The sequence below is a fragment of the Podarcis muralis genome, chromosome 8 (assembly GCF_964188315.1).
Source record: "Podarcis muralis chromosome 8, rPodMur119.hap1.1, whole genome shotgun sequence".
Taxonomy (NCBI): domain Eukaryota; kingdom Metazoa; phylum Chordata; class Lepidosauria; order Squamata; family Lacertidae; genus Podarcis; species Podarcis muralis.
The window spans coordinates 10690564-10715354 of record NC_135662.1 but is presented as its reverse complement, the minus strand read 5'-3'; the positions used below and the strand labels follow the sequence as shown (position 1 = coordinate 10715354).

The 24791-nt window shown below is 43.3% G+C and overlaps 1 protein-coding gene across 4 annotated transcripts in view; it reads left to right on the top strand.

The window, feature by feature from the left end:
- Nucleotides 1–24791, top strand: part of PHF20L1 (PHD finger protein 20 like 1) — a 65719-nt gene that overhangs the window by 17748 nt on the left and 23180 nt on the right. For 3 of the 4 annotated variants that reach the window (XM_028736124.2, XM_028736119.2, XM_028736122.2), the window contains 5 exons: nt 3164–3226; nt 9535–9742; nt 10058–10183; nt 17544–17626; nt 23907–24159. In XM_028736124.2, the coding sequence (XP_028591957.2) occupies nt 3164–3226; nt 9535–9742; nt 10058–10183; nt 17544–17626; nt 23907–24159 (733 nt within the window). The remainder of the gene's footprint in view (nt 1–3163; nt 3227–9534; nt 9743–10057; nt 10184–17543; nt 17627–23906; nt 24160–24791) is intronic. The other variant, XM_028736121.2, reaches the window with a different exon arrangement.

Here is a 24791-nt window from a genome sequence, read left to right as displayed (position 1 = left end):
GGATTTCTGTTGCCTGTCATGGCAGATGTAGACACTAGGATATGTTCTAGTTGTGGTTATTGAAGTTTTGCTTACCTATGTAGAACTACAGTTTGCCAAGCACTGCCTGCACCAGAAGGTCTACACAGGCATTCAATAGTACAACAAGGTTTAGATTAGCTGTAGCCCACTGGTATAGAGCAGTCCCTTTTCTTTCCCTGTAATGCCCAGTTAAAAGATCATAACTGTGCAGGTAAAGAAAGACCTCTGTTTGAGACCTGTAAGAGCAGCTGCCAATCAGAGTAAATAAAAATTGTGCCAGATAGATAAATGATATGACTTGACATGAGGCAGCTTTTTATCTTTGTATCTAGGTTTTGAACTTAGGCAGTACACTAAGAATGAACTGGGTTGTTGTTTTTTAATGTGGGCCTTCAAGACACTGTGGAATATTTCCCCAGGAAAGTGGAAATTTTGCCTGCTCAATTGCATAGCTACAGCAGTAGATACACAACATCTGAGTAGACATTGCTTGGAAAATAAGGACCAGTCTTCCTTGAGAAGGGTAGAGAGAACGATTCAGAGTTTATATTCTGGGGTTTTTAATTTTTATTATTGGTTAGTATTTTCTTGGTGGCATTTTTAAGATGAGCAAAGCTAGATTCATTTTGTTTCTGAAGCAGAATTTCACTTTGTTTAAAACCAACTACAGTGGTACCTCGCAAGACGAATGCCTCGCAAGACGAAAAACTCGCAAGACGAAAGGGTTTTTGGTTTTTTGAGTTGCTTCGCAAGACGAATTTCCCTATGGGCTTGCTTCGCAAGACGGAAACATCTTGCAAGTTTGTTTTCAATGCATTCCTATGGGAAACCGTGCTTCGCAAGACGAAAAATTCGCAAGATGAAAAAACTCGCAGAACGAATTAATTTCTTCTTGCGAGGCACCACTGTATCGGGCTGAGCTTTCCAATAAAATATGTCTTTGTAACAAGCAGAAAGTTAAACACGGTTCGTCATCGCCCATTTTTTGAGTACAACTGACTTTTTGCTCTGACGTGATTAATGGAATGATGTCCATGCAGCCAAACTGCAAACCTAAAGTGGGCAAAGAAGGAATTTCCAGGTGTCTTTCAGACACAGTGTTTTTTAATGCATGCTAAAAAAAGAGGAGAAAGCTAGAGGGTTCATACCTCTCACCTATGCTTTCTCTGCAGAATGGGGTCCCTTAAGCATAACAGCACAGGATTGTCAAATGTTTGCCAGCAGTCCTGATGCAGGGACTTCCGTTTCATCAGCATTGGCTCGACTTAGCACAGAATGAGTCATGATGATGTGCAGTCTCCCCCAAGTCTTTCTCATATGTAAGGAACCACTTACAAGTTCTTTGAGTTCTCCCTTAAGCAAAACTTTATGGCTATTTAGAAGTGTGAAGAGTGCCTCTGAGAAATTTTGTTAACACTTAGCAAAAGTCTCTTGGATTCTCAGGGCATTCCTGATCTGTTTTGTCTGTGGAGAAGCCTTCAAATTTCATTTTAGATGAAATTTGAGGAGCAACTGTACTGCATCTCCATATTGGGAATAGCTTAGATGTTGCCCCCACTAGTCACTCACCCCCTCTTCAGTGGACGGGTCTCATCTTAGATTCCCCGCAGTGAAGCGCTTGATGTTGGTGTCAGGTCTTGTGTTTTTAGGAGTATAATACTGCACTTTCCCACAAAAAGATTGAAGCTTACTTGGCTTCCATCCAAAAGTGCCGCTGTTTCTCTGGGAGAAGTTCACCCAAACCAGCAGAGCGAATGGTGGTAGAGGCAGCAGCACTGAGCAGGCCGATGAGGTCAGAGTTGAGCAGCACCCATTTTGAGGCAGGATTCTGAAAATGTTCCCTAGTTCAAACATCTCTTGAACATCACGGGATGTCAAAATAATAGCTCCTTGTATTTCACGTGCATCTGTGCAATGTAATGTTGGATGCATTCCGCGGTTGTAGGTTGTGAACCACTGTCTTGGCAAACCGGTGTGGTACAATTGTATGGGCCCCCAATGCGTAACGCAGGAAAATAGCCACTTTTAGTTTTTGAAAAATTGGCTGTCGAAACGTGTGGTCAAAACAAGGCTTTCTGTTCTTGAGAATGTGCTCCATCTTAGATGCACGTGTGATCTGCACAGTGGTAGAACCACCGTCAATAAAAATGTTGTTTATGTGTAATGTGTTATCATCATAGAGCTGTGGGAAATTTTGAACGTGAAGTAAGCCTATATTGTAAAATAATGCAGGGTGCAACTAGCCTTAGCAAAAAAGTTATTGAAGGAGTAGGGCTTTTAAATGATTAGGATGTGGCCCAACAGCGTGAAACTTGTATAAAAGAAAACCAGCAGGAGAAGTTGGACAGAATTCCTTTCAAATCATTTTGTGATGGAGCATTTCAGATAGATAAACGCAGCAAAATTTTGTTTTTGCTATGTTGTCAAAAATACTACTTTTCTGTCTACTATTTTGAACTTGCAGCTTCATATCATTTAGTTGCAATATGGAAATGAAATGGCAAATGTACCACCACTAGATACATTTGTGTCCAACAATATGTATGTATCCAACAGAAATGGGGTTTTTTTTAGAGCAAACTTGGTTGGGTGTAGTGTCTGAGCTTTTAAAACTGCATGCTTATGCATTTCAGTATTCACTTTTAGATTCCTCACCTATTTTCTCTCATTTCAATCTCAGAATTTTTCTTGCATTTGATTGAGAGCAACTACAGGAGTGATACAACAATATGCACATAGATATATAAGCCACCAATTAACAAAAATACTATGCGTTAGTAAAATTTCTCTCTCTGTGTCACTTAATGTAGAAGTTGTAATACATTTGTATTAATTTTGCAGAAGAAAATATTATTCTTCCAATAGTTTTCTAGCATTGGGGTACTGTTGATTTTCTGACTTTGGTTGGCCCCAAACCATGACTGGTGGGCGCGGCAAAGTGAATTAACTGCATAGATTTTGCAGGTTATGTTCTTATTTAGAAAAAAGATTTAAACTGTTGAGTTTGGAGGCAGATATTATTGAGGGAGGGATATGAGGTATTATGAAAGATGTGTGCACGGGAGTCTTCTGGTGGAGAGACGTTTATGATAACTTGTCTCTTTCTGTTTCCATGTTTGTGTTTTATCTTCGATATAATTAGGCGCGTGAGTGGCAGCAGATAGCGCCGGAGCTGAGATTAGTGACGGATAACGATCCACATGAAGTGAGTTTTGAGGGACTTGAAGGAGAGGGAGGGCTCTTGGCACACAGGAAACGGAAGCTGAGGAGAAGCCATGAAAACCCGGTTGTGCCAGGACCAGCAGAAGAGGTGACAGTAGGTGGAAAATGAGAGCTGTCAGAGAGGTGGGGCAGAGCTGTGTAGATCCTCAGAAGGTGAGAGCGAGCAGTCCAGTGTTGGTTCAGGTGTGCCCAGGATGGATGATGTTTCAGGTAGGCATAATGTTTCCAGCGAGAACGAAAGCTTCTTGTAGAGGACAAGCATCTGAAAGGTGACAATAAGGTAGCTATCTGTTACTGATGAAACTGTTGGTGGTGGAATGCTGCTCTCTGTTTTGCTTTCTCACTTGTAAAGCTGAAAGGTGGTTCTGAAATGTGCCTCTAGCAAAATTTGCTTAGACCACCACAGTGGAGTGAAACTGGTTTGGGCCTGGTCAGTGCCTGGGTGGAGGACCTTGGAACTGCATGCATGCCACCTTGTGCTCCTTAGTGGAAGAAAGGTGGGTTAGGAACGTAAGAAAACGAAATAAAGTAGTAGCTTTATCTTAAGACAAAGGAATTTTGTACAGCCTCTGAGGTTCTGAGATAGTGTTCATGGTTTCCGTGCCTTGCTTACACAGTTTCCTGCACTTAGATTCAACGGTAGCAGCTTTCAGATTTTGCAAACAATCAAAATTATTACATGTAGCTCTTGGCTAGCTGTTTGGGTCACTGGAGATGTCTGGGATGGCGGAGGTAGGAAAGAGATGCTAAGTGGTTGGAGAAATAGATGATCTGGAGAAGTAGATGATCAATTTTGGGTGGTCAGATCATCCAAGCTTTGCAAATAGCTGTCAGGAAGCTTGCAGGTTTGCACAATTCTCTACAGAGATTTGCTCCTCAAAAGGTATCTCCTTCCTTACTTTGTGTGGTTGGTCTCCCGTTCCAACGCAGCACACAAACTCACTGTAACATTCAAGAGAACTGTTGTGAATTCATGCTGCTTTTTGGCTGCTCTGCCATACATAATTTTGTGTGTGTGTGTGTGCAGAAGGCAAATGTTTTAATATGCAAGCACATTTCTGCAGATGCTTGCATTATAAAGGCACAGGTGCCAGAGGTCTGGCTTGTGGCTCCTTGCAGCTTTTAGAGGGGGAACTCTTTGCCCTGCATAATGCACCTCTTTTAAAATTCACAGTTGGGGAGCATCTAAATTATGAGCATATCTGAATACATTTAATTTTGGAGCACTGATTCTTAATACATAGGTGGGAAAAGCACGTGCAAGATCACTATCACCCACCAGCTGGAATTCCGGACAGTGTTATATAAGACATGACCTTTTCCCCTAGCCAGTGATAATGGAGTGGAAATGTCCCACAAACTTTCCCACTGCTGTGCTTTCATACAGAAAATAACCCATTTCAGAAAACTCATTGTTTCATAGGATTATGCCGGAGTACTTCTCTACACAATGCATAGTTAAACAAGGTAATTCCCTCCCATGTGATGATAGCTACCAGCTTAGATGAATTTAAAAGGGAATTAGACAGATACATGGAAGATAAGGCTAGCAATGTCTACTAGCCATGACAACCATGTTTCCTATACTTCCTCTGAATACCTGTTTCTAGGAATCACAAGTGTGCAGCTGCCCTCCAGTCCTGCTTGCAAGCTTCCCAGAGGCTGGCCACAATGAGAACTGGTTGCTGTACTAGTTGGGCCTTTGATCTGATCCAGCAGTGGTCTTGCTGCAACCTTATCCATTCATAACAATGAATGGGTCGTATCCAAACCAAGTTACTGATTGCAGGTTACATTGAAATCAGTTGGTCAGGTTAGTCATTAATTGGCTTGTTCCATTGATTTCAGCGGAAGCTAAATAAATTAGCCTGGATTCAATTCAGGGGATAGAATACCAGTAAAAATTGGCAGCCCCAAAGGTGTAAGTAATGTTTTTCAGGTGGCTATCATTGGGAATAATGCATGCATATATAATGTAATTGCACAGCTCTTTAGTGCCTTTAAAATTTAAACAGTTTAAGGAAGTGTTTGTATTGATTTGCCATCTCTTAAAAATATTTACAAGTTTTCCAATAGAAATAATTGGCAAGCTAAGTTGCAAATTGTTGCAAGCCGAGTTTTTAAAATATAAAATGTAAACTACATTAGGTATGCTTTATTCCCTGCCCCCCTCCTCTTCAAAAAACGAATTTCAGTTCAAATACTTTGACAATTTGAAAAACTATTGATTTATCCAGCATAGAAAATTAATGTTGGACATTTTTTAGTTCAGTTCACAAAATCAAAGTGAAACCAGATCTCCCACAAACAAATTTTATTTATTTATTTATTTATTTATTTTTAAATTCAGTTCACGTTTGTCCTGAAAAGCTATGCAATAGCTTGCCTATACTCTAAATAGCCTTAGACTTTGAGATAATTTATGAATATAAGAAGCCGAAATAGTAGTTAAGTAGCCTGTGCCAGTGGATGGTTATAGGTCAATTTCCAATTACTCTTAGATGTATGCCTAAATATGTAAAGTGTGAATGTGACAAATGTGTTGCTGTATAGATATATGTGTCATGGAGCTAGGATTGGCTGTAGGTTCTCTGCCTTAGTGACATATGTGGGTTTTTGAAATAACACTTTGAACAGGTGAGATAAGGTTTTGGTTCCATAGCATCCTGATGTTTGCATGCAGATTTAACATGCAGGTACTATCATGCTCTGGATTGATTTTGACATAATCCCACAGGAAATGTAGCAACTTCAAACAGTGTGATAACTCTTATCTGAGGGTTAATTACAGTGATTTATTGTATGCAGATTCACCATGAAACCTTATTGCGGCTGGCTACGTAGGGAAATGGTTATTAGATGACTTTTATCAGCCACCAACTCTAAAGATAGTATAATCTATTTCCTGATTAAACTTGCTATTATAGTGTCTTAACAGTTGTTTCCTTTTCCCAGGTCTTGCATTTAAATGTACATTTTTTTAATTTAAAGACAGTGGAGATGTGATAAAGCCAAACATTTGCAGGAAGAGGATATGTTAGCAGATTTTTAAGAAGAATGGTAGAGATATGCTGAGTGTGTGTAGCTCCCAAATAAGAGTCTAGGAGCAGGTCTCTCATACAGGTCTTAAAACCTGTAGTTCTAAATAACACACACATCCCACCTGCCAGGAAAACTTACGTTTTCCCATCAAGTCACTTGTTTTCAGTCTTCCTTTCCATTACTAACCTACCCCTCTTCTCATCGTTCCAGTATCATGCTCCCCATTTGGAAAATTGTGTCTGTGTAGCAAAACATTGAATTGAAAACAAATGAAAGAACACTGATAAAAGCAGATTTGAATGCTATGGACTCTGCTTAGAGGCAGTTTGCCACTCAATATCAGTTACTGGAGGGCAACAGCAGGAATGTGCTGTCACTTTCATGCCCTGCTTGTGAGACATATGACAGGCAGCTATAGGAAACAGGGTAGTCGATTAGAAGTGGACTGTCACGTCTGATTCAGCCTGGCTGCTTTTATTCAGAGATATTTAATTAATAGACTTTAGGACCATAAACATAAATGGCAATTTAGTCTGCCTTCAGTGTCACTCAGATGGCACGAAAATACATATGCTGCCATTCTGTAAAATAGCTCTCATGTGACACAGCTTTAGTTTGGGGAATAAGTGTCTGGAAGGCATGGAATCACTGGCTGTGGTTTGTTTTCCCTATGGTTTGTTCAGCAAACCTTGGGTGCTCTGTCAGATAAGCATACAAGCCACAGCTTATTTCTTCAGAGCTTGGGAAAGTAGCTTGGTAAGCATCTTGACGTGTGGTAATCAAACAAACTGTGGTTCAGCAACACTGTTCAGTAGTGCCAAACCATAGCTGAAAACAAGCCATGGTTTGTGAGCCAACAAGAAACTATGACTTCATGTTGTCTTTTTTTTGCCAGAAATTCATGATTTGCTGGAGCTAGGTTCAGAAATTTAACTAAACTATGGCTTAACATTACAGTGGTGCCCCGCAAGACGAATGCCTCGCAAGACGGAAAACCCGCTAGACGAAAGGGTTTTCTGTTTTGGAGGTGCTTCGCAAAATGAATTTCCTATGGGCTTGCTTCGCAAGACGAAAATGTCTTGCGAGTTCCTGCAGGGTTTTTTTCCCTCCCCCCCCCTTTTCCCAAGCTGCTAAGCTGCTTAACAGCTGATCCGCTAAGCCGCTTAACAGCTGATCGCTAAGCCGCTTATCAGCTGATCCGCTAAGCCGCTTAACAGCTGATCCGCTAAGCCGCTTATCAGATGATCCGCTAAGCCGCTAATAGCGCTAAGCCGCTAATGGGCTTGCTTCGCAAGCCGAAAAAACCGCAAGACGAAGAGACTCGCAGAACGGATTCTTTTCGTCTTGCGAGGCACCACTGTATGTGTAAAGCAGACTACTGTCTGCTTTACTTTGCATCTGAAACTTTCTTTGCAAAGCTGATCTTGTGAAGGTGGCAGTTGTAAAATGAAGCTCTCTCTTGATGTGGTGTTGGAGAAATAACATGCAGGCAGTTTGTCAGAGATTGAACTCCGTGTGAAATAATCCCACCCATAAAACCTTTCGTTCTTCATTACATGTACTATGGGTACATCCATGTTCAGGCTACATTCTATGTTTATCAAGCCCTTGATTCCACCTTCAAAGATTCTCAGATCTCTGTGGTGCTTGCAGAACAGTAGGTCACGGAACAGAGGAGATGCTAATTTATCACTAACTGCTCTAGATGTTTTCTTTCAAAGAACAGCTCAAAAGCCTGGGGAGAAATTAAGTCTTGATGTTGCAGTGGGATGCAGTAATCTTGCTTTAAGGGAAAACCTAGCTAAATTATCAAAGTATGTTTCTCTTTTTTGAGCACTAACCTTAGCAAATTGAGGAGATAGTTGAGACGATAGAATCATAAGAGATGTTGTTTTGCCTGCAGGACAGGGATGTTTCAGTGGGGGGAAAAACAGAATTTAAATTCTAAATTTATTTTTCCACAGAACATTATTTTCTTCCTAAATTCATTGCTAACAATAAACATATGCCATTCGCAAATGCAATGTTACACAAGTTTGGCAGTTTCAGAACTTATAGCTTTGTTTACAAAATGTGAGAAAACATGCCAAATTAGGACATAAGAAAAATTTCCAAAGCAAGCTGTATATTATCCGACACAAATTACCCTGGAATAGGATCCCCCCTCCCCCAGTTTACAGTTTCTTGAAAATGCACGTCACTGATACAGAAGGTTCTAGGTTCATTCTGAACACTGGTGATGTGAAAGTTCCCCGAGACCCTGCAGAGCTGCTACCAGTCAAAATAGACATAGCTAGGCTAGCTGGACACATAGTCTTACCTAGTAAAAACGTAAAGGTACCCCTGCCCATACAGGCCAGTCGTGTCCGACTCTAGCGTTGTGCGCCCATCTCACTTAAGAGGCCGGGGGCCAGCGCTGTCCGGAGACACTTCCGGGTCACGTGGCCAGCGTGATGAAGCTGCTCTGGCGAGCCTGCACCAGCGCAGCACATGGAAACGCCGGTTATCTTCCCGCTAGAAAGCGGTACCTATTTATCTACTTGCACTTAAGAGTGCTTTCGAACTGCTAGGTGGGCAGGAGCTGGGACCGAAAGACGGGAGCTCACCCCGCCGCGGGGATTCGAACAACCGACCATGTGATCGGCAAGCCCTAGGCGCTGAGGTTTTACCCACAGCGCCACCTGCGTCCCTAGTCTTACCTAGTATAAAGCATCTTTTCTATGTCTTGGTTTGTATAGTGCCAAATTTATAGATGCTTAAGAAATATGAACCTAGCAGTTCGAAAGCATGTCAAAGTGCAAATAGATAAATAGGTACCGCTCCGAGTCAGCCACAACTGGACCTAATGGTCAGGGGTCCCTTTACCTTTTAAGAAATATGATTAGCATCTTTGAGTGCCAGGGAGAAAAACGGCTAAGCTAAACTGGTGTTTTCAGCTTTAAGAGCTGCTGCCACAACCCCCCCCCCCAAAAAATTTTGCTTCTCTCTCTCTCTCTCTCTCTCTTTTTTGGCATACATTTGTACATGCTATATGTTACGTAGCAGCCTATACAAAATATGTGACGGGTATCTATTTCCTTTCAGTTTGCATGGAAAATGGAAAACTCAGTTGAATGCGCAAACCTATAAAAATGCATTTAACATGAAAAAATGTTACCTTTCTCCCAAGACCCTTTTAGTCACAGTTGGATTTCATTTTGGCCTAGTTCACCCCCTTGTTCTCTCCCTCTTTTCTCCTTTCGGCGAAAGGACTGGATCGCTCTGGTCAAAGCTGCGGCGGTGGCCGCTGCCAAAAACAAAGCAGGAGTTAAACCTCGGACCAGCGCGAACAGCAATAAAGACAAAGAGGAGAGAAAGTGGTTTAAAGTTCCTTCAAAGAAGGAAGAAACGTCAACCTCAGCAATTGTCCAGGAAGTTCAGAAGAAGGAAGAGCAGCCTACATCCAGTGAGACACTTGGTACAACTAAATTTTTATACATCCTTCCCCACCCTGCTGCAGAAAAAGTAGACTGTGTGGGTGGGTGTTAGCAACCTGTCTATTACCTCCCCGGGTGACTTAAATTTATGAAAAACAGCTGCAAGCAGAAGAACTTCCATGTTTTAAAAAAATCAGATAAAGCTGTCGCACACTTTTGAATATTCTTTCAGAAATCAGTAAATAAATCTTCTGATGTCTTACTGTGCTGCACAATGTATTTCTTAGGTATTTGTGTTTGGGCAATGTTTTTTGAGATATGACCTTATTCTGTGGTTTCATCTCTTATAAACACAGGATTCCCTCTAGTGGACGTCCCAAAGATTGCCTTTGCACAGGCAGAGAATGCATTGGCGCACAAGAGGAAAAATAACCTAGGCAACTCATTTCAGGCAAAGAGGGCTCGGCTTAACAAGATCACTGGTAAGCTCTCCTTTAAGACTTGGCATTGTGGCTGCTTTGGCTTTGTTTGTTACAAATATCCATACTTCTTCTCTAAGGTGCTTCATTGTGTGCATGCTCACGTGCTGTGCTTATTTTGCATTGTCAGGGAGCTTTCTAAATCTTTGAAAAGTGAATTGTTCATTGGTTTGGTGCTTTCGGATCATTCACATAAGGTGCTCTTCAAGTATGTATTAGGAGAGAGTGGGGTCATTTGTATGACTGTGGCATTGGTCATATTGCCATGTTGATTAGCTGTTCTTTAGATGGATAAGAGCCGACTTGCTGGATCAAACGAAAAGTGTATCAAGTCCAGCTTTCTGTCCTCAGTAGCAGCCAGGATATGAAAGGGATGTTTGCCCTCCACATCCTGTACTATAGTTAGAAATATGTTGAACCGTGGAGGGGATTCCATTACTTGGGAGTGCCTAGTCACTTCTGACATGCCCCTGTTTCCTTCGTCAAATCCTTACTCTCTGTTAATTTTCTGGGGACCACGTTTTAAGAAATGACAGTGAGAAGGGGTTGCTCTCCCTCCAAATACTCTGGCTCTCTTGGACCCAGCCTTAGACCTGGCTTTTCAGGCCTTGACTCTGACCAGGAGACCTTTGCATAATTAAGAATAGGGTTTTGTTTTTGCCACCTACATCCCTTTCTTGACCCTATGGTGATTCATGCCTTAAAGCTGCCTCTCACCTGGATTATTGTAATATCCTCTGTGGGGTTCCTGTGTTTGAAAACCATTTAGAAACTTGAGTTGCTTCAGAATGTTGCAGCCAGGCTTTCTATGGGGCTGGGATATAAGGGGGTTCATGTTACCCCAACTTCACTGACTGCCTATTCATTTGTGAGCGCAATCCGAAATTCTGATTTTGACCTATAAATCCTTAAATGGCTTGGGATCAGGTTACTTACCACTTCACTGCTTGTTCATGTTTGGTTACTGTTTTCAATATACACCGCTCAGCTCTCCTTAAGGAGAAAGAACAAGGTAGAAATTATTTCAAAAAAACAATTAGTGCTGTTCCTCACGACTGAAAATTTCTGTTGATTAGAAGAAACCTAGGGAAACTTACAAGCAGGCTCAGCTGAAAAGCATGTTTAATTGCTTTGGGCTTCTGGCTTGCTTTTCTCCATCAAAAAGAGGCCAAAATGTTATCTTGCCTGCTGGGTCTTCTAATTCAAGTTGAAAACCACATAAACCCTGTTGCTTTATAGTAAGAAACTGACTTCATGGCCATCCAAGTATATTTTGGAAGGCAGCATATAAACGTGCTCTGCTCTCTCTGCTTTTATCATCCTTATACTTTTAATCAAGGTCAAGGTTTACTTATATCATTCATAAGTATGACAGCATCAAACTGCAAGTCTGCATTAAAGCTACACTCCCACTATGTTTTTATATATGCTGGAAGCCACCCAGAGTGACTGGGACAACCCAGTCAGATGGGCAGGGTACAAATAATAAATAATAATTGTTATTATTACAAACCTTATAATTCAACTGAAACTCTGATTGACTACTTATTAACAGATTTCATGAGCAACAAAGAAATACATCATTATTCATCTCAGTTACAGTGGAACCTCGGTTGTCGAATGCTTCAGAAGCCGAACAATTCGAAACCTGAATGCCGACAACCCAGAAGTGAACGCTTCTATTTTTGAACGATTTTCGGAAGTTGAATGGCTCCCCAAGACTTTTTTTTGCAGCCAGCCCATTGATCCTTGGTTTTCAAATGTTTTGGAAGCCGGATGGTTTTCCGGAATAGATTAAGTTTGAAAACCCAAGGTTCCACTGTACCTCTATCTCACTGAATAAAAACAGCAGTTTTACCTGTGATTGACTGTTGCAGCAGTTATAATTAGATGCTGCTTACCTGTTAGATCACTGCTATAAAACAAGTGATGTGAGAAGGGCCCAGTGACATCTAACGTGCAAATTCAAATTTGCTTTGCCGGGCGCCCTTCAGGAATTCATGTGTGCTTGCTCATACTGCAGCTGCAGTGCAGTAGCAGTAGGTGTATAGGGAAGAGAAGACTTTCCTCTGTGGGTCACCATTTTTTTTTTTTAAAGAAAGAAACCAGCCTGGGAGGGTTCCTGAAGCTTTAGTCAAACCCAGGTCTTGCTGCTGGAGAACATACTAAGTCTGATTTTAGTAAGATCCTTGCACTCTTATTCGCGTGTTTGTCGGAATGCATGCAGGCTTGAACTGGGTCGAGGGCATGTGTGCAAGCCCTGACCCCAGTATCCCAGTGCACATGGGTTGCACTGGAGATGTACAGGCAGCCCTGTGTAGGGAAGCTTTTAATGTTTGATGCATTACTGTATTTTAATATTTTGTTGAAAGCCACCCAGAGTGGCTGGGGAAGTATAAATAATAAATTATTATTATTATTATGACTCTATGAGAACAGGACCTGGGACTAGATGTGCCACTGGACTGATTCAGCAGCTCTTCTTACACTCTTAGACAGGGGTCAGCAAACTTTTTCAGCAGGGGGCCGGTCCACTGTCCCTCAGACCTTGTGGGGGGCCGGACTATATTTTAGAAGAAAATATTGATGCAAGAGCACCGCGAGCCCCAGTGGCTGCTTACCTGTGTCTTGCGAGCAGCAGGGGCTGGTGGCGGCGGCAGAGGGACGATTAGCGGCGCACAAAAGGGCTCCAGAGAGGAGCTGGTTAGAATGGCAGCCGCTTGAGCGCTGCTGCTGCTGGCACCAACAAAGCCCAGCCCCCTTCCTCCTCTAGGCAGGGCAGCGAGAAGCCAGGAGGAGGGAGGGAGGAGGCGCCGCCCCCGTGTGAGGGTGAGGGAAAGAACGCGTGTGCTGGCGATCCATGCGATGATCCCTGGACCATCCACAGACCGGATCCATAAGGCAATTGGGTCTGATCCGGCCCGCGGGCCTTCGTTTGCCTACCCATGTTCTTAGATGTTCTCATGTCCAGCAGGGGTGCTGGAAAACAAGGCTCCTAATCACAGGCCACATCTAAGCTTATTTAGCTGAATGTAGTTGGCATCTCCCTTTGTATCTTGGCTCTCAACTTCTGAAGCTTGGAAGCGGAGTTGGCAGGTGCAGGAATGTTGATGGCAGGGCTTGAGTGAATGCTCCCTCCTCACTTTGAAGCCTGCATGCATTTACCTGAATATAGAGAAGGCTTTGGGCACCAAGGGTTCTGTCAAAGCCAATGTCAGGGCAGCGTAAAACTACCATGTTCGGATATATCGATCTGGCCCTTGATCGATAGAGCCGCGACTTCAGACAGCTTTACGTTCCCAATCAATCACTTACAGCGGTCCGGCACGCTTCCTCCTTCTGTCTCTTCTCAGTCACGGCTTTTAGCAGAGTAGAAACACAGCGTGTAAAGCAGTCTTACTCCTTGTAAGCACACATAGACAGGTTCGTCTATTTACAGCTCTTTATTACAACATTTCAGCATCAAAGTCCGTCACTGCTGGCAGCCATTGCTGCAAACATGTCTCCCTCTCAGATACACAGAGGGAACATCCTTCTCCCCTCAGAGTCACAGGGGGAACTGAACAAACAGGGAATAGTCCCGCCCAGCTTCTAAAGCTTCTGTCTCCGCCCAGCTGTAAGCTGACAGCAGGTGACACACACCAGGGAATTTAACCAGATAAATTCTGAACTATAACACCCCCCCTTGTGTCCCTGCGTGATACCTGTGCAACATCTTCAGTAATACCTTGTGAGATCAATTCCTTCCCCAATGCCTTGCGCCTTCCCTTGGCAAACCTGTTTGGCATTTGTGGAACCACCTCACAACTTTCAGAATCGCACTGTGCGAAACTTACCCACGCACCTGTGGCCTGATACCTCTCTGGTGGGATACCCTTTGTTGTGCGACTGGACCTCCTAGGCACAAACTCAGGTGTTCCCTCTGACTCACTTTGATCAGCAGGTGTGTCCTCTGCATCATGGGATTCTCCTTCTGACTTAAAGCGTCTTTGAATCCTCTCCATCACACTCACAGGAGAACTAGGCGCACTCTTGGGCTGTTTCTTAACAACTTGTGGAGATGCCACATCCTGCTCCTGACCCTGGTCAGTGACCTGGTCGTCATCAGCAGCCTCAGCCCCTTCTTCCTCTGCCTCATCAGAACTGTCTTCTGGATCAGAGAGACAATCTGAGAGAACATCACGCCTAACAGGAGTCTTTGATTTCACCTCCTCCTCTAAGAACTCAGCGTGTTTACTGATCAGCACCTTACTCTGATCACCTGACGGGTAAGCAAATCGCCATGCACGGGCTTCTGGCTCATACCCACAGAAGATCATTTTCTGGACTTTGGCTCCATCTGGCCCTCGCAAAGCCTCAGGCACAGAGACAAGCGCAGGAGTCCCAAACGTCCGCAGAAAGTGAACCTGGGGTTTTCGGCCATTTAACAAAGAGAACGGTGTGTCACCTACCAATGAGTTGTAGACACGATTCCAGGTGAATGACACAGCCCTCGTAGCCTCCAGCCAAAACTCAGGAGGTAACCTGGCTTCTTTCAGCATCACCTGTGCAGCCTTAACCAGAGCTCCACTTCTCAGCTCTGCCACCCCCCCTTGCTGGGGTGAAATAACTGTGTGTCGTATCCCTTTCTGTTGAAAGAACTTCTGCAAAGCAGAACCAGTGTACTTAGCATTTCTGTCACTGATGATAGCTTGAACCCTGGTGGAGAACCTCTGTTCCACCCCCTCAATCCAGCTCTTGATCAGCTGTGCTGCATCCTCCCTGGATTTGAGACCGTGAGCCCAGGAATTCTGCGAGAAATCATCCAGAAAAGTTAACAGAAACCTGGCCCCCCCTAGACTTGGTGCCTTGACAGGACCGGACAAATCTATGTGAACCAGCTCAAAAGGTTTAGTGGCTACACGTTCCACCTTTGGGTAACTGCACCCTCTCACCTTTGCCTGCTTGCAAGTGTCACAATTAATGGCACTTTGACAATTTTTAATCTTACAACCTGTAACAACCTCAGGTAACACCTGCAAATCCTCTAAAGGATTGTGAATCGTTCTCTGATGCCATACGCATGCACATGTAACATTATGAGCGGGAATTGTAGCACGCTGGTTGGGAACTGTAGCACGCAACGCTTGTGCTTTCTCAACCTTCCCCTCACCTCCAAGAGACGTTTTAAGAATGAAAAGATCATTCTGTCCCTTCCGCACTTTGGCCAGTAACCTCCCCCCTTTGGAGATTGTGCAGACATCATTTTCAAAACAAACTTTGAACCCCTTACTTAACAAATAAGGCACAGATAACAAACAATGTTGAATCTCTGGAACAATACAAAAATCCACCGTTTCCTGTAAAACAGAAAGATAGGCATTAGTACACTTGGAAACTCTAGTTTTCTGTCCATTTGCAAACTTAATAGTCTGTCCCTTCGGAACTGCCGTGCAATTCCACCTCTCGACTGCAGGGGTCTCTGGAACCATGTTGCGGTTAGCTGCAGAGTCTATTACAAAGGCCATCTCGGAATTTTCCACTCGGCCATCTTCAAACACTGCCATACTCGCTGAGACTTGATAAGACTCTTCTCCCTGCTGTTTACCACGGCCACCTGGCTCAGTTCCACGCCTGCCTGTCTTCCCAGGCCTGTTGCCATGGAAACCCGCCTGATTCCCATGGGAAATGTCCTTCACAACATCCTGCCGCGGCTCTCTGCACCGGTGGGGGCAATTACGACGTAAATGCTCTGTTGAATTACAGATGTAACAACGACGAACGGAAAAAGCCTGGACAGTGCATTCAGCTGGCCTGGCTCCGCCCTTACACCCAGAGCTCCCTGTGCCAGCCCTGCCCTCTTTCACCACCCTCTGCCGCTTTGATTCTTCGTCAATCAAGCGTCCGCTAATATAATCAATCGTAAGATCTTGCGGAGGCATCGTTTCCATCGTTAGAACCAAGTTCTCATAACTCCTGTCCAAAGAACTTAAAAGTGTATAAGCCTTAAGTTCATCAGGGAAGGGCACATTGAGCTGACGCAGCTTACTGAAAATAGTCAGCACCTGGGCAATGTGATCCCTTATCGGTTCCCCTGGCGACAGCTTCTTCTCAAACAGAGAACGTATCACATGAATCTTAGCCCCAGCTGTGGTCCTCTGATGTATTCTAGTCAGAGCAGACCAAATCTGATGACAGGTACGTAAGCCGTCTATATGAGGGAGCTGCGACGCCTCAAGCGCCATCACTATATGGGACATGGCCTTCTTGTCTTTCTTTGCCGCTGCAGTGGCTCTCTCCACGTCTGCGGCTCCTGCATTGGGTCCGGCCACGACTGGATCAGCCTGCGTGCATTCCCACAGCTGCTTTCCCTCCAGCCAATAGTACATGCGCTTATTCCAGTCTTCCCAATTGGAGCCATTGAGCCTTTCGAAGGGAATATTGAAGCTCTCATGGCCCTGTGCCTGAGCAGCAGCCATTCTCCTCCCGTTCTCCCAAGGGGCCCCAAGCTGTACTTACTGCGTACTCAGTGCTCAGTACCAGCTCCTACGGCTCTCCCTTGCTTGGAGTAACGATTATCGGCTGCGTCTCAGTTTCCAGCTCTCTGTGTATCAGAAGCTCTCACTGTCTCTCGGAAGCAGGCAATTAATCATTCCTGCTCTCCGGCATCCACACAGCTCCCGTTCCGCTCCTCAGCCGCAGACCGCTGACTTCAAAAACATTCCTGGAGCTCACACCGACTGCTTTACGAGCGTTGGCTGACCTTCCATAACCTGTTCGGATATATCGATCTGGCCCTTGATCGATAGAGCCGCGACTTCAGACAGCTTTACGTTCCCAATCAATCACTTACAGCGGTCCGGCACGCTTCCTCCTTCTGTCTCTTCTCAGTCACGGCTTTTAGCAGAGTAGAAACACAGCGTGTAAAGCAGTCTTACTCCTTGTAAGCACACATAGACAGGTTCGTCTATTTACAGCTCTTTATTACAACATTTCAGCATCAAAGTCCGTCACTGCTGGCAGCCATTGCTGCAAACATGTCTCCCTCTCAGATACACAGAGGGAACATCCTTCTCCCCTCAGAGTCACAGGGGGAACTGAACAAACAGGGAATAGTCCCGCCCAGCTTCTAAAGCTTCTGTCTCCGCCCAGCTGTAAGCTGACGTCAGCAGGTGACACACACCAGGGAATTTAACCAGATAAATTCTGAACTATAACATACCAGTCAGTAATAAAGCATCAGGCTTTGCAGTTTAAACCTTGTGTTTCCATAAAGCATGAAGATGGAGTCTACTCAGATCCACCCGTAAGATTATACTTGTCGTCAAGTAGACGGAAGTGAATTCAAAACAATCCTATCTCTGTGTTCCTTTTTCTTTTGCAGGGTTGTTGGCATCCAAAGCCGTCAGCGCTGATGGTGCTGAAAAAAAGGAAGGCAACAAACAAGCAGCTCCAGTCTTGGAGCAGGTATGAAATTGTAGAGTTTGATTCTTTTGCAAGGGTCCTACTGGAATGTACCATGGGAAATATCAGGTCCATGATGTTAACGTTGCTCTGCCAGACAGAAAGTAAATAGGGGACTAAAGAATTATGTTTACACTTCTGCATAAATGGAGTTAATGAAAGTAAGTCTGCAATCCTAAGGATGCATAGCATGGAAGCAGGTTCAGATTTAAGTCTGGGCTTGGCTTCTGTGGTATGGACCTTTGGATCAGACAGCTTGATGTCCCAGATCGTGGCTACCTTTATTTTCATAAGCGAACATCCCTAGAATCGAAAGCTCAGAGATGTCTGTCCCCAGGTACCGCTTCAATATAGCTGGAATTGTGCCCACAAGTGGCTTAGAAGACCCTTGACACAAATTCAGTTTGTGCTTTTCGACACAGGGTTTTTTTGGGGTTTCTTTTTTACATCTGCCAGAACTTCTTTTGTAAGAAGTTTCCTTTCTATTGTAAGAATTGGTGTTGTAAACTTGTATGTGTTTTATGAAACTGTTCAATGAGCCATACCTTTTTTTTGCTAGGATGTATATTTTTTAATAAATACGAGGAAAAAAGAAGACATTAAAAATATCTTAGGGGTCTGGTTTGAGTCCACATCTAAAGTGGAGGATGGCCACATTGTCTCCAGCCTGTTCCACTCAGTTGAGTTTTCTCCGGTCGCGCATTTTGTGCATGGCTGTGCCTACTATTAACAAGTCTTGATAAGTAACCACAGTCGTAGGTGCTGCTTTTATGCTATTAGTTGACACATAGGAATGACTTCCAGGAATGAGCCTGTATCTGAAAATGTGCTAGATATGTTAGTTTATAGGCATGTGCACACAGAGAAGGACAAACTATTCTTCTAAGCCCCTACATGTTTATTAATTCCATTTCTTCAGAACATTCTCATGGTCTGCAATTTGGATGCAGAAACAGAAGAAGAATTGCTATTCATAAGCAGGTAGCCTGCCATGCCCTATGTGGTTGCAACCCAATCTCCTTAACTCACGAGTAGGCATATTGTCAGGGACAATTCCAGTCTCCAGCTTAAAACCAAGCTCTTTCCAGCTTGCAGCTCTTTAAACTGGGTGCTTCCCAGTCAACAGAGCCCATGTAGCTCACCTAGCCTGCCCACTCATTCTGGAAGAGGAGGGCAATCCTCTAGAGTCACTTTACCTGCAACACCCCACCCCCCGCAAGTAGAGCTCTGGTCTGTGATTCCGCCCAGGGTTTATACACGTGCGCCTTTGCTTGGCCAGAACCCGTAAACTAAAAGCCATACTGGAGTCACTTACAGACCCATTGCATGATGGTGCCTGTGACTTCCTGTTCTGTTTTGAAGCCTGTGCATCAAACAGGAAGTGAAGGCGGACAAGAATTGGTGTTCTGCTCACTTTGGCCACATAGGCTGCAACCCAGTCACCCACCCAGTTGCTGGCAGCTTCCCTTGTGGATGGGTGGAGACACCCACAGGATGACGTCACAGGTGCATGTTCCCTGGACTCCTGTTCACCTTCCCATAAACTACCACGTTCAGCACATTTCAGGCAAGAATGAATCAAGGAAGTGTTTCTGTGTTAGTTAATTCTGTCCGAAAGGTAGCTAAAGAGAGCCCTAAATCTATACACCTTTTTAATTTATTCAGATCAGAGCCTTAATATAGTTTTTAATGTGGGTTTTTGTTGTCTAGTGGGTAGTTCGTTTCTTTTTTCTTTTTTAAAAAGACCCCCCTTTTAAGAAGAGTGCTTTTCGTCTACCACTCCCCCCCCCCACAACAAACCCCAACCCTTTTCTGAAACATACCTCCATATTGCATTAAATAATTGGGTCAAAGGAAGTAACCTATACAGGCAACTACATTTCCTCCCCACTCTTTCCCCTCATTAAACATGTGCTGGTTTTGGTAGCGCATTGATTATGGTATGTGCAGCTTTCACTTACGCCCAGTGCAGATTTCACCATTGAGCCTGGATTTAGGAATTGGGCCGTGGAACCGGAAGTCAATTTCCCCCTGCCCTTCTGTAACTGGCTTTGGAGCTGTTTGACTCCCAAACCAGATGAAAATGGATCTGATACTCTCCTTAACTCACTTTGTATATTTGAGGGGAAATGTTTGTGTGTGTGAGAGAGATCCCACAACTTCTCCCAATCCCTAAAGTAGGGATCAATTGTGAGTTGTGACTAGGTCTTAACAGCCCTTTTTGAGTCACTGCGGTGTCAATGCATTGCCGTAATGTATTTTTACTTTTGCTTAAGAGCTGAGAATGTGTTGCTATGCATTGCAGCTTCTTAAGGCAGTACTGCATGTTTCAAAGAACACACGGCTGCCACTAAAAATGGCAGGCTTCTATTGAGTCACCTCCATAACATCTAGCCTAGTGGCCTTCAAACTGTTTGCATCCAGAGCTCTTGTTTAGCTCCAGTCTGCAAGATGGACACAGTTCTAATTTATTTTACTGTTCTCGCTCTTTTTCTTTTTTCACTTCCTGTCTCCCTATCCCTCTGCTTTTCCTACTGTCCACCCCATCCCCCTTTTCCACTTTGGGTTTTTGTTTAAAAAAAACCAAAGTTGTACAAGCAGAAAGTAATATGGTGGTGGCACTTAGAGCATGGCTCATGATCCACCATTTGAAGGCTTTGCCATTGCAGCCCTTGTCCTGATGTCGTGTACTTTCCCTGCAAGAGCAGGGGGGGAAAGCACATTGCAAGTGACATCAGGACATGCAGTAAGTGAAATAGATATTATGGAAGTTATGTGTGTTTGTGTTGGCAGGTGTGGGGCGAGACTCAGCATAGGAATTAGTATTTTTCCAGTGGCAGCGTTGTGTTTTTTGTAACATGTAGTTCCACCCTTACCTTTTTCTTCTCGCGTACTTAAGGATAAAGGCTGCAGCCCCCAAATTGGCTGATCAAGTAGTTGTAGGCATCATAAAAGCAGAGGTGCTGGAAGGCACTAAAAATGTGAAAACCCAGCCCCTTAAGCCCTCTTCTCCTGCTCACTTCTTAACCACACCACACCAAATGCTCCACGCCCTTACAAAACCTGGATTTGATTCTGCAGAGAAACCCACATATTCCAAGAACACAGTATGCAAGAAACAGGGAGGAGGAAGACAGTTAGACAGACTATTTCTCACCAAATGTGCCTGGCAACACATAATGAAAAAGCAATCTTTTTTGTGGCATCCCAGTGAATCTGCCCCCTAGGAAATGCTTTGGGGCATTGCAGCCAGTCCACCCCCCCCCCCATTAAAATAAGTTATGGAATGATTGACAACCTGATGACTCTTCCACAAACAGTGCAGCACTGACCTTAACTTACCAAGCAGAGCCACCACTGAAACTATCTCAGTTTTGCAGACTTTGTTCTGCAGCAACAAAATATAGAATACATTGTGTATTTTAAACTAAACATGGCTGGTTTTTGTTTCTGTCGGAAGTTTACAATTGCGTATCTACAGGTTGTTGTCAGCATTTCAAATTAACAGCCTATGAAATGTGTCTTTGCAAAGACTTTGGTTATGTGGACTCTCTTTTATAAATTGTTTAGTTATTAGCAAATGTTCTCACGGGAAACCAAACTTGAGCTTTTTGCTTCCCCTACTCATTCTTTTTTGGTAGGGAAAATTCTGAATTTGCACACCTTTTTAAAGTTAGCCACTAGCTCCGTTGAAACAAACGATGACTGAGGAGTGAAACCTTAGAGGTCTTGGGCAGATGTAACACTGGCTCCCAGCAAAAAAAAATAATTTTTTTTTTAAAAAAGGCATGCAGATTGGAAGCCAGACATATGAGCACCTCAGAGCAATTCTTCCCACCTAGTATTAGCCATGGTTTAAAGTTGCACCAAAATAAATGCAAACCACGGTTCCTTTAGAACCCAAGTGACCATGGTTTTAAGTGGGTTTTCCAAACCATGGTTATAGGAAACCCCAGTACATGTTAGTTACGGTCTGCATCAGTGCATATATGACTCTAAACTGTGGTTAATTTAGAGAAAGGAATGGAGGAGGGAGAGCATTCTTTCATGAGTCTGGTTCCCAATTTGTATTTTGAGCGGAGCCAGAATTAATCCGTCTCGGGCCAGAATGACTTTGCAATGGCTAAGCTGTCTACAGCGATAACATTTATGGTTAAATTATGGCTCAGTTTTCCCCCAAGTGTAATACAGAGGAGAATTTCAGGCCAGCAGTTTTATTAGGCTGCTGATCCCCCCCCACTTTTCTGGTTTACAACTGTTTTAACCCTAAACCCTCAGGTTACATGAAGCAGGTACAGTAGTCTATTTAACTGTATTAGGGCTGGGCCATGTTTTCTTTCCTTTTGAGCAACAACTGCTTAGATGAACGAGTAACATTCGTTTAAGGTTTTTTCTAATGTTTAATTTTGTCCTTGTTAAGAGGTTAAGCACCTTATTAGAACAAGTTTTAAAACCTTGTTTTAAATAATTTTGTAACTTTGAAAGTAATGGTTGCTGTAGTGATGTCTTTCACACATGTGAAGATAAACAATAAAATCATTTATTTACAAGTTACGGCTCTAATTAATTTTTGGTAAATAAGTTTCTCAATCAGCCTAGATATATGTTCTGCAATCCTTCAAATCCTTGTTGGACATGAATAAATTATACTCTCAATGTGCATGAATTGCTGGTTCATTGGTAGCTGGACGGGACATTTCACACCACCAGGCCCTTATGTGGTACTTCCAGTGTGGCATTTTAGTGTCTAGAGCACGAGTGGTGGACAACTTAAGGACTTTATACTCATTTGCAGACCCACCCTATCCTGTCTTTCATCCGTAATGCCAAATGCAGCATTAATCTTAATGTACTTGTGACAAATGTCTGTACCCACCTGGGTGGCTGGTTTGCACATTTATATAAAAAATGGCTCAGTTTAGAAGTTGTCCACTCCTCTTCTCTTACTCTGAATGTCCAGAACCACCAGAAGAGAAAGCAGTCAATACCAAAATTACATTACTTGCGTATACAAAGGTTTGAAAATTGGAGAACGCTCTTGCATATTAGGAGTGTGGCGGCTCTTCTTGCGTGGTGTTCAGCTGTGTTTGTTTGCTTTTACCAAAAGCGGTCACACATAATCTGAATTTCTTCTATGGTTTGATGAAAGGTTTTACTTGCACAGTGATCTTGCCTACCAGATGGAAAATCATTTTTAACTCCATGTGGGAAAGTAGCTACAAACCTAAAATGCTAGTATTTGTTAAACATAGATAGGTCTGTCTTGACACAATTATCCTTTATGTTTATTGGACAAAAATACGATGCAGACAATCACATGTTCGAAAATGCAGTATGCTTTGATTTTTCCAAATTAATTAGCCTACAACGCTTTTGTTATGTTTTTGTTGTTGTTGTTGGAGAAAGCGGGTGATATCCTAATGCAAATACATGTGGTGACATTCAGATTACTTCGGGGGTGGAAATCCTTAATCTTTGCTGGTATAATAATAATAATAATAATAATAATAATAATAATAATAATAATAATGGGACACTGCCAGACTCTTCATGTCTTGTTTTAAAATTGAACTGAATTTGCAGAGAATCAGGGACACCGCAACCGCAAACCTAATTGTAAGCTGTTGGGGCTGACAACCCCAGAGTCAGCCACAACTGGACCTAATGGTCAGGGGTCCCTTTACCCTTTTACTTGCTTTCTGGGGGGCGGGGGCGGGTAGTGCTTTGAAGAATTAGCAGTAAAGTTGCTATGTCTGCAGAAACGTGGCAAAAATTTGGTTTTGTTGAATGTATTAGCTTGGTTGAAGAGCTACTGCGTTCAGTTTATGAGAACTGAAGACGTGTTTACGGCCTCATATCCTGATCCAGAGATCCATGTGTAGCAGGCTGCAGGTATAGATTCCAACCCCCCTTTCTATAGAGAGTGAGCCCATCCACACATGCATTGGACTGCATGTGGGGATCAGTCTTTCTCTGTTGAAACGAGGGGGGAATCGAGAAAAGGAAATGACAAGGGCATATCCTGGTTCCTGCACCTTGGAGCAGTTCACTGGATTGGGATGGTGGTCTTTGGCTGAGTCCCCTTTTTGAAGTTTCAGCTTGCTTATTTCTTAACTTTGTTTATTATTATTATTATTTATTTGTGGTGGGGGGGGGGAAATGTTCTGAAAATGTGCTGTTGTTAAGTACTGAAGTTGCTTTAAAAAAAATAAATCGAAATAGAATACAAGAGCTGCAATGAAGAAACTGCAATAAAAGTATCAATTTCTTATTATTTATTCAGGAGATATCACCTAAGCCTCAAAGTCAGAAAAAAAATGAAGCTGATATTAGCAGTTCTGCCAACATTCAGAAATCTGCACTGTTGCCCTCAACTTTGTCTTCAGGAAAGGCTCGCAGCAAGAAATGCAAACAAGAATCTGGAGATTCTGCAGGGTGTATAAAGTCCCTTAAATCACCAATTTCCCCAGAGTTAATACAAGTGGAGGATTTGACCCTGGTCTCCCAGCTTCCTTCTTCTGTGATAAATAAAACTAGTGAGCACAGACATTTTAAAACATACCATAATTACTTCTATTACAGTCATATTGGGAAATAATCATCATTGGGGTGGTTCTTTTTCTTTCCTTTCTTTCCCTTTTCTTTTGAATGTGACTTGTTTTTAACAGGCTGGGTTTGGGGGGGCTGGGAGAGTGGAATGCAAGTGTGACATGGGATAGTACATGCAATTAAGTTCACCACTGAAGTTATCCCCCACCCCCAAATCCTTAGTAGCCAGTACTGGAAACTCCTTGCACATCAGTCATCTGAAAGGAGGAAGGAAACAAAACCCAAACCAACTCTTTTTGCCGCTTCCAAAAGTTTTCCTATATGGTTGCCTGGAAGTTTTGGGTTGTGTGTGTGTGGTTTTTTGGTTTTTTTTTGTAAACCCATTTGTTCCCAAGACGGAAATATCAAACACACACAGTATGGCACTTGTACGATGGCGGAAATTCATGGCAAGAGCCCAACTCGTCATGTTACACGGAGCAGCAAAGGCTACAGCTGATCTGCTTTGGAGGCCCTGATTCTTCAAAAAGAAGATGAGCCATTCTTGTGTGGTGTTGGTGTTTTTGCTTTTGTTGTTGTTGTTGTCCCCCCACCACCACCCTCATCCTCGAGAAATTCT